Below are 9685 nucleotides of genomic sequence, written 5' to 3'. Positions count from 1 at the left end.
TTTTTTTTTGGTCAAAGAAGGGGGGATCGCCCCCATGGTCAACCCTCGTCCCCAGGAGGCGATCCGTGTGGATGTTTTCGCAATTTTGATAAAAGTTGGTTATATCATTAATATATCAGGTATATTTTGATATTTTGGTGAATATCCCTTTAAATTTTCAATTGTCGTTGGCTTATCAACTAATGGTTAGTTTGTCATTAGTCAGTCCATTATTTGACAATGTGTTCAAAACCTATTTGACAACTTCTTAAATAAGCTATGAAGATGGGTAAAGTTACTTAACTTTGCCCAAAACCAACATTATTATGTAAGCAAATAAACACCAATAATGATTACTTAAAATTTGGCTAAAAAGTTAGTTGTTAATTAATAAATTAATCCGTTTAGGAAAAAAAAAAAAAAACACTTGATAAGATAAATGACAATGTAAAATGCTTTAAATGAACATGTTAATGAATTAATTAGAAAAAAACACGAGGGTTATAGTTGGAAAAAGTCAACCACAAGGGTGGTGCCTGATTGTTTTAAGCTTGGCTCCAAAGGTCAAAAGTACCAGGACGTCCCAGGTTCAAATCCAAGGAGGAATAAAAATCCCCTTGTGGCCACGGAAGTTCAAATACGGTGACTCCGGTCTATCTGCAAAGCAGGTGGTTGGCCTGGGATTAGTCGGCTGACATAGCAAGTTGGATATCCAGGTTAATAAAAAAAATTGGAAAAAAAAACTCCAAAAGCTTATTGAAACACTGTTCCATAACTAAACCAAGCAGAAGTATTTCAATAAGCTGCCAAACATGATGAAAAGGAAAAGTAATCACAATGCATTATTGAGCATTATGTACAAATTTATATCCACAAAGTAGAAAACAATCTAAGATATGTTTCATATACAAATGCCTATAAATAATTATATATATATATATATATATATATAATTGAATGATGGAAAGAAATAGAAATGCAAGCCCCCAAACAAACCTGTGAGCAAAAAGAATGATAAATAAAGAATTGATTGGAATTTTGGTCTCTCAATCTTGTATCAGACCACAATGCTCTCCCTGTCACAATAAAAGAATGAAAAACAGACCTCATTCACATTGCAAGTAAAAACTGGGATTAGATTTAATAGGGGATGGGATTCAAGTGGACCAAAATTTGGTTGATCGGAAAAGGGCAAAATGCGTCAAAATGTAATGAAGTGTGCCTCCTATTTAGTGTAATGATGAACTATTTTCTCGATCAGATCTTTCTATTACACACCCATTTTACCTTATAAACGGGTTTTCAGCCTACATGCATATTGGTTGATTTTAATGTGACATTTTTCTATGTAATCAAGAATTGTAATATAAGTTTGAGAATCTGACATACGATGTCATCAGCATTTACAAAATTTACAAAATAATATATCGGTCAAAATGGGTAGGAAACAGGAAGAAATTGAATATTTGTTACTTAATTGAGAAAAAAAATTCATTGTTACACTAACGTTATGCTTGGCAAACTAGCTGATAAGCTAGCTGTTAGCTCATAGATTAGTTGTGTTTGGTAAAAACTAGCTGATAAATTAGATAACAATGTAAAATGACCTGAGGGATATGCTAATGAGTTAATGGGAAAAATGTATCCGGCACAGTTGAAAGGAAGTGGAAAATCCCCTGGAGCTTATCAAAAAAGCCCCTTGTAGTGTTTCAAAAAGTTAGCTTATGGCAAGCCAAACGGGGCTTTTTCAATAAGCTAGCTTATGGTTGTCAAACATGGCCTATATAGGAATAAAGTCGAACTTCATTGCATTTTAGCCATCAGAAAAAGGAAAGAAAGTGAGGAAGGAATGCAACATGTGTGCTTCTAAGAGAATACGTACAAATTTGTGTTCCTTCATCTTCTGTTCAGGCTGCTGAGAAGCTCAATCGGGTTTCTGATGCAACTGTGATCAACTCAAAACAGCTGAAGAGTCATTTTAAGTTTATTTTGTTTCCATCTTGGCAGCTTGTAGAAAGAATTCTTGGTCATTCCGAATTTCATTCTGAATTCAGCCGAGGACAGGTATGTCTGCATAAAATGTTTCCAATTAGCTGGGAAGTAGACAATGATATAATTCATCTTCTTTTTCGTTGCAAAAGAAATGTACCTCTCGCTTTAAGATATCAATATCAGCAGCAGGATCAGCGGATGATGTCGTAAGGCGCTCATATGGGTATATTTTAAGCCCTTCATCATCTTCAACTTCACCCTCTTTCACATCTTCCTGTATGGCCAGGGTCTCTATTTTGCTGCTCATTGAATTCTCCTTGGAGTTCGGCTCAGATTTCGCTGGTGAGTCAGCCATAACTTTATACATGACACGGAAAATGAAAAGTAACTCACAAGTTACCATCTCACATGTCTTCTGTTTCATTGTTTATAGAAGTTCTGTTTGGTTACCCATAAGCTAGCTTGTAAGCTACATTTTTTAAAAGCATTTCAATAAACTACAGGGTTTTTTATTAGCTAATTTTTACTAAATATGACTATTTTATTAGTTAGTTTGCCAAACAAGCCTAATAAGCTACCAACTAGCTGATAAGCTAGATGACAATGTAAAATGACATAAAAGAAAAATATAAAGGGTATTTACAGAAAATATAAGGAGCATAATTGGAAAAGGGTGAAAAGAAACCCCAATAAGCTATGGGCAGTAGCTTTAAAGAAATAGCTTATTGCTTATCAAAGGGCTTTTTCAATAAGTTCAAAAAATAAGGTAGCTCATAAGCTAGCTTATGGTTGCCGAACATGGCCTTCATATTCCCTCCATTTGAAAATAAATGCAACAATATGTTTCTATGATATCCCAAAATAATGCAACTTTTGGTCCATAAGATACTTGTAATTTTGTCATTAAGGATTTTATAAACTCTGCCTAGCCAGAATGCACTTATTTAACATAGTGAAGCAGACATACCTTTTACAGAATGGGGGATAAGTTTTTCTTGTGGAGGTTGTTCAAAGGAGGCAGTTAGTGATGCTATAGCTGTTGACCTTGAAGCTGGTTTAGAGGAATCAGAGGCATCAGATTTTGGATAAATATTCTTTACAATCGGTGGAGTTGATAGGTTCCTTGCAGTTGGGTTCTCAAATGTGGAAGCGAGAGCAGCAAAGGCAGGAGATCTACCCCTCACACGGACTCTATCAGGACTAAAAGATACACTTCTTGAACGCTGTGGTTTTTCATCTGCTACAGACCTTCCTCCATTTGAAACAGCTGCTCTTCTTTTGGGTTTCTAACAATAAAAATAGATATATAATTAAAAAACTTATATCTAACAACAATCCCAATCTTCAAATAAATGTAAGATAAAAAAACTAACAATAGCTGTGATCATCCAAAAACAAAAGATGGAAGTTGAACATGGAAAATTGGACATCGTGAAACAATTTTGCAAGCTAGAAACCAATGAAAATATAAAAATTTTACTTACACCGTTTAGTGTAGGACGACCTCCATTTTTCAGTATGGATAACTTCCGTTGGAATGAGTTTCCATGCATCTGTATCCATATTAACAGAGTGAACACATTAAGAACTTCATAATTATCAGGCCATGCTTCAACTTGTAATTACAAGATCACTTACAGCAGATTTGGTTGAATCCCATGTAAAGAAACGTGTAAAAAACTGCGGCTCACTTGCTTCCATTATGATATACAGTGGAGCTTGATGGGATCGTTTCTCAAGAAGAAAATCGCATTCCAGAAATTTCTGTTCAGTGAATGTCCCAGATGATTAGTTAAAAAGATTTTGATTTCTCACACTGCATGTTTATTTTGGTATACAATAATTCCTGTTCATAGATCAGAAAGTCAAATATATATATATATCTACACACACACACACATATAGAGGGAGGTTAAGGGGAAAACCCCCCAAAAATGACAAACTGCAGAAAACCCTGGTTTTTATGCACATATGCATGTTATGCACATGTGCATACAAGTGAAGTTCTTTCTTGGTTTTTATGCACGTGTGCATGTTATGCATATCAGCATATGTGCTTACCAGACAAATTGCTTGCAAATTACTCGTATGCACATGTGCATACCGTCCAGATGAACGGTTACCAGGGTGTTCCTCAATTTTTCATTCTTTTTTGCAGTTCTTCCCTGAACCTGACCCGATACATACTTATATATTATGATTATACATATATGTATATATTTATATTCAAATACTCAAAGTATTCAATAAGTAGGTACAACTATATGCAAGTTGAACAATCTATATCCAAAATCCAAGTCTTAAATGTAAAGATAGTAGCTAACTCATACCTCACCAATAACTAGCACCTGGGTTCTGATATTTGAATCAACCTGTTGCCCTACCCAAACAAAGATGCTGGAGTGACAATCAAGAATAAATATATCTTCAGTCATCAAATCGTCCTGGTCGAAGTTGTATAACTCAGTCACCTAAATTAACAACACGAATCAGCCTTCTGAAGAAACTTAAAGTGCACAATTCTCATAAGAGGTTGATTAAAAACAGTGTCCAGGTATTCGTTCAACAGATACAAGTAAACATTATGATAAATTATGCAGCTTAACATTTGTGAATTTGAAATTGTGAACCAATTCAGCATTTAAGATCATGAACCATGAAAATTGGAGGACATACGTCTAACTCATAGTGTAAGGGCAAATCGGTGTCAATAGATAACTGGGGAGGGACCTTGTACCCCACACCCCTCAAACAGATATCCTACAGAGTGGATTAGTTAAATCCTGTTGCAGCAGGTAATTCCAATTATGTGTGTTATCTCCATGACGCAAGTGAAATTCCAAACCAGTAAAAAACATTTTGGGAAGAAGAAAGAACCAAAATTTATTTGAGTTGAGAAAGCAAAATGCAAATTCATTTCCTCTGTGAACTATAAGGGAATAACTATGAGAGTCTACACACCTTAAGATCTCCTGAACCAGCACCAGTTCCAGCAACAAGCAATGAAAAAAGGAATTAGTTAGTATATTCATAGCAAGCGTAAGAAATTAATCTGGCATGGGAATATGGTGTCATCAAGTGTTGCTTTAACCTTCCGAAAATGAGCATGAGAACAAATGCGGATCACTTTCAGAGACCTTTGCAATCTTCTGACTGGGGTATTCAGATTTTCCACCTAAAAGTTTCCAAAATTGTTCAGATTCTGAGCCTTCTTTCTGTGGTTTGGACTGCATATTTGGCTGCAGTTATTGTGAAAAAAAAGGGAAATCTGATGAGACCAACAACAAGTAGTACTCTTTAAACACTTATCTACAGTAGAAACAGCAAACAGAAGTTCATTCCTAGGAGCACACCAAGAGTCAGAGCAATATCCCATTAAGACACATCTTAATTCTTAACCCAACAAACTGATATGTTTTAAGACTAAAGATTCGTAATACTTGTACTGTATACTCTTGTGCCATATGACAAGTTGAAATCATATTCCACAACATGACTATGCACGGCAATCTCAGCTGTGAGTTGCACTAGCATATTCAGCACAAGAGATGTTAGAACTTACATTCACAGAAGAAGTAATATGATCCACTAGATGGGAAAAAGGTTTCTGATTAGGATATGTATAAAATTTTGGGGATTACCAAAAAAGTAACAGAAAAACTGATGATATATGACACCACAAGGTATGTATGTTATCATAGAAATATATTGATACAAAAACCATTGAGTTGATGTTAAACTATCCATGCTTATGATTACCCACATTATGTGGATAAGATAGATGCACAAGCAAAGAAAAGATCAGCCACTATCTTACAAACATAACGGTGCACTGTAACAATTACAAGAGAATACATTACATTGGGTAACATTAAATGCAGATATGCTGTGCATGTTGTGCCTTCAATTCAATATGGGTGATTTTCTTTGTGTATTTGTGATACATAAGTGCTAAAAAATTTGGACCTATCCTCTAGCTTAATGGCCCCAAAAGGAACAACTTTATGCAGTCATCATCCCAAGCGGAAATCTTAGATATACAGACATTAATGGAATCTGCAGGGCCGAATGTATTGAAAATAGATATCCTTGGCAAGATTATCAAACCTTTATCACATCCAGTTGCCTCTCGACAAGTTCCTGGTCCTGAGGAGCTGTGAGGTTTCCAATCCATGTGTAGACGAAAGAACCACTATGTAATATGTAACAGTAGGAGGAGTTCAAAGATGAAGCCACCTGAGCCAATTAGAAACACAATGACATACTTTCTGGTGATAAAAAGGTAAGCTTCTTTACTGAGAAAAGGACAAAAAATGAATATGTGAGTCATTCTAATGGAACTTATATGCAGAACTTTTACTTAGGAATACAAATAGCATGACGGCAGACAATGGCATAGAACCTTTGGCCCAACGGCAGCAATGCCTACCTTAAGCATCAGGAGGAGAAAGTTGCTGTAATCTGACTGTTCAAGTATTTCACTATTTGCCCCTTGACAACTTCAAGGAAAAAACCCTTAAATACTCCACTCTCTCCCCCCCCCCTCCCCCCAAAAAAGATATACTTGTTTCACCATTCATCTGACGCCCCTAAAAATCTCTAAAATCCACAGGCTTAATAGCGGAGACATTATCTATCATGGTAACATGTACATTTAACAGATAATCCGAACAAACATCTGCTCAAGTAACTTTATTCCACATTACTATTTGGTTGGTTACCTATAGAGAACTGTCAATGCCTTATTATATGTCTTGGTTAATTGACCCACATATGTACTCTATTAATACGCTCCATTTTATCTGTTGTGTATAGATTAATTCCATCCCTTCTTTTCACATGGTATCAGAGTCAGACCTAGAAAACCCTAGCCATAGTCTTCCATGAACAGCTCTTGGCAACCGTATATGGTTGGCATCCAATGCCTCAAAACAGTCAGACCTAATCAACTAGAGTAGGTTTCAACCAACAGCAAGCGGACATGCTTCAATTCAGACAGTAGGTGCCTGATTTTTAGTACTACATGAGTTAACTTGCTTTAGCTATGGCTCCCCTGCTCCCTGATCACACTATATCCAAAGTCCCATGAGATCCAATGTTTACTGGTTTGACAGCCTAGTCCCTGATCACACCAGATGAGAGGAGAGAACTTGGTTCAGCTATGGCTCCCCTATTCCTTGCAAGTGGGTTTCCTTTAAATCATCATTAAGTGACTTTGCTGCTGGTCTGATTGGTACTTAAGGATCTATTTATTTGAGCTGAAGCTTCCTTGCTGTAACTCGTTCGGTTTTACTGTTAGTTTGATATCTTATTCATGGAAATTTCTTCTAATTGGTTTTGGTTATCTGAGTTTATAATTTGAGATGGCTGGTCAGACAATAGCAATGAGGTTGAATGATGGACATCGTTTCCAACGGTCAAGCTTTGTGATCACTTGCATGGGATTTGGGAAGATTAAGTATCACCGTTATATGAAGCCTCTGCCAACACCAAATACTGTTGATTAACGAGCTATGAACAGCAACATCTTCTGTATACTCTGGAGCCTGATATGCATATCATTGAGTGACATGTGTGGCTTCCAAACCATTGTGAGACCAAATGGCAGTCACCTATTCTGGTTCCACCAATACTGTGTCACATATACAGTGCTTTTCAGGAAAATGCATCTTCTATGTAGGCTTGTTGTCAACTCATAATTTGGGTTAACTTATGCTTCTAGGGCTCTTACACATTACTATCATTCAGTTCTGTCGTTCTTGTAAGATGTTAAGAAACCACCCACTTGTATGGAAAGGGAGTCCTCAGAAATTGCAGCTTATGTGGAGGTGCTAGCAGATAGCTCGTAAAAGATTTGGTAAGGGATCCAGTTACAGATACAAAAGGGGATTTGTCGGAGGTTTTATGTACATGTCCAGCATCAATTGTCAAGCCAATAAGTGTCATTGCTCAGAGCTTCAGCAAAGCTCCGGGTTTGACTAGCTTGCATGGTTCAATGAACAGTACCTGTTAGGCTTCTTCTACTTGGATTCCCAAATAAACTCAGAAGAGCTCAATCTGATTCATACTTCTTCCTCTCAAATAAAGGTTATTCCTCATGCTACTATAGCACACTTAGGTGATCATATTGGATCATCAATTCATGTGCTTCAGAACATACGACTCCAGAAAATATAAGAAACTCGCCCAGTTCGGCCCAGAGGAAGAACACAAGCCTTCTAACCCAGGGGGCCGAAACGAGCCAAGTCGAATAGCAAATAGTTCGAGTTTCAGCTTGAAAAAGTAATAGCTAAAATTCAAACTATATAAGCTCATCTATATAGTTTAAGTTAAACAATATTATTTTTTAATGTTCTAGATCGGCTCAATCTTGAAAATTATTAAGTTCGAGTAGCTCACTAAAAGCTTGAATTGTTAGCGTACACTCTAGCATTCACTCTTAGACCGAACCAAATCTTTTGTACGTATGTATTACAAGTCATTGAGTGAGCCAAAAAATGACCCCTCACATTGGTGTTCTTGGAGGCAGGTTTCGTATGGGGTCGGTTAGGGTTGGCGGCAATCAACTTTTTGTCCAAATATGGTTTACATAAATGACTCCAATTTACTTCAATGTAATAGATACATATCTTAAAAATCACAAAACTGCTGAAATTTATATAACTCTTATGAGAAATTGACTAAAGATACGGCAAGATTCCAAATTTTGATTTATACAATCTAAAACTTTAAATAATCCAATCAAAGGTAATAACTAAAATGGATATTACTACCCAAAAACAAAGGCAAAAACTTATAGAGAAAATCAAGAAAAAGCAAGTGATTGGAAATATGGAATGCTTGACATGCAGTTGGAGGAGTAAATAAGGACTCAACCAGTGAATAGATGATGTTTGGAGGGGCCATTGTCAAAAACTTAAAAAAAACCACACTGGTTTTGCAATCAAGTCTATTAAGTAGGAAAGCAGGGGGCCTTGGCCCCCCAAAGCCCTTTTTGAGCTCCACCTCTGGTTCAGCCCATGATTCTGGGGTTCTCAGGAGCTGCTACCATTCAGTCTACTCACTTCTCCATGGAACATTCACTGGCATTACACCTTCAAAATTGTAGGAGCATCAGGAATTTTGCAGGTAGAAATATGGTTAGAGATACTATTTTGTAACATCACAAGTACTATAAGTACATAGTTTAGTCCACACAGACAGATTGACCCTCAAAAGTCTTTAAATAGGACAATGACTACTCCCGTCAAAAAATCAAATTACTACTGTCTCAGAGAGAAATTTAGAAGTGAATCTGGTGGGATGTCTGTTAAGAGGCATTGCGATCCCGTATGGTCTATTCTCATTAATGTCACAGCGTATCGGCTTAGCCATTAAGTTGTCAATCACTTCAGCAGAGCTCGGGGTTTGATTAGCATGTATGGTTCACAGGATTTAGTCTAATGTTACCTGATTCACCACTGGCCCCTCCAAGCCACAATCAAGGTTGCACGACCAGGTCCATGATGCTTTGATGCACCAGATCGGCAACAAAAACAACCAAAAAATCATGGAGGTGCAAATCAAATCCCTACAAAACATGAACAAGGCTGGTGCAAGTATGTTTGAGGTCCAAAAAGAAGGCATATCAAATCCAATTCTCGACACGGTAGTCCATAGAGCTGCATCCGTGGGAGAAAATCCTTATTGTCTGAGTAGTCTATGAGAGACAAAT

The 9685-nt window shown here is 36.8% G+C and overlaps 1 protein-coding gene across 1 annotated transcript in view; it reads right to left on the bottom strand.

The window, feature by feature from the left end:
• Positions 1 to 1935: 1935 nt before the first annotated feature.
• The window catches only part of LOC112500721 (villin-4-like), a 30083-nt gene continuing 22333 nt past the window's right edge, over positions 1936 to 9685 (bottom strand). Inside the window, exons 15-23 of the mRNA XM_025104287.1 lie at positions 6079 to 6207; positions 5063 to 5210; positions 4933 to 4943; positions 4302 to 4442; positions 3610 to 3735; positions 3456 to 3524; positions 2939 to 3257; positions 2129 to 2328; positions 1936 to 2049 (exon numbers count right to left, since the gene is read on the bottom strand). Coding sequence (XP_024960055.1) covers positions 1936 to 2049; positions 2129 to 2328; positions 2939 to 3257; positions 3456 to 3524; positions 3610 to 3735; positions 4302 to 4442; positions 4933 to 4943; positions 5063 to 5210; positions 6079 to 6207 — 1257 coding nt within the window. The remainder of the gene's footprint in view (positions 2050 to 2128; positions 2329 to 2938; positions 3258 to 3455; positions 3525 to 3609; positions 3736 to 4301; positions 4443 to 4932; positions 4944 to 5062; positions 5211 to 6078; positions 6208 to 9685) is intronic.

The sequence above is a fragment of the Cynara cardunculus genome (genome assembly GCF_001531365.2).
Source record: "Cynara cardunculus var. scolymus isolate 2C chromosome LG 17, CcrdV1, whole genome shotgun sequence".
Classification (NCBI taxonomy): domain Eukaryota; kingdom Viridiplantae; phylum Streptophyta; class Magnoliopsida; order Asterales; family Asteraceae; genus Cynara; species Cynara cardunculus.
This window is presented reverse-complemented; position numbering and strand designations above follow the sequence as displayed.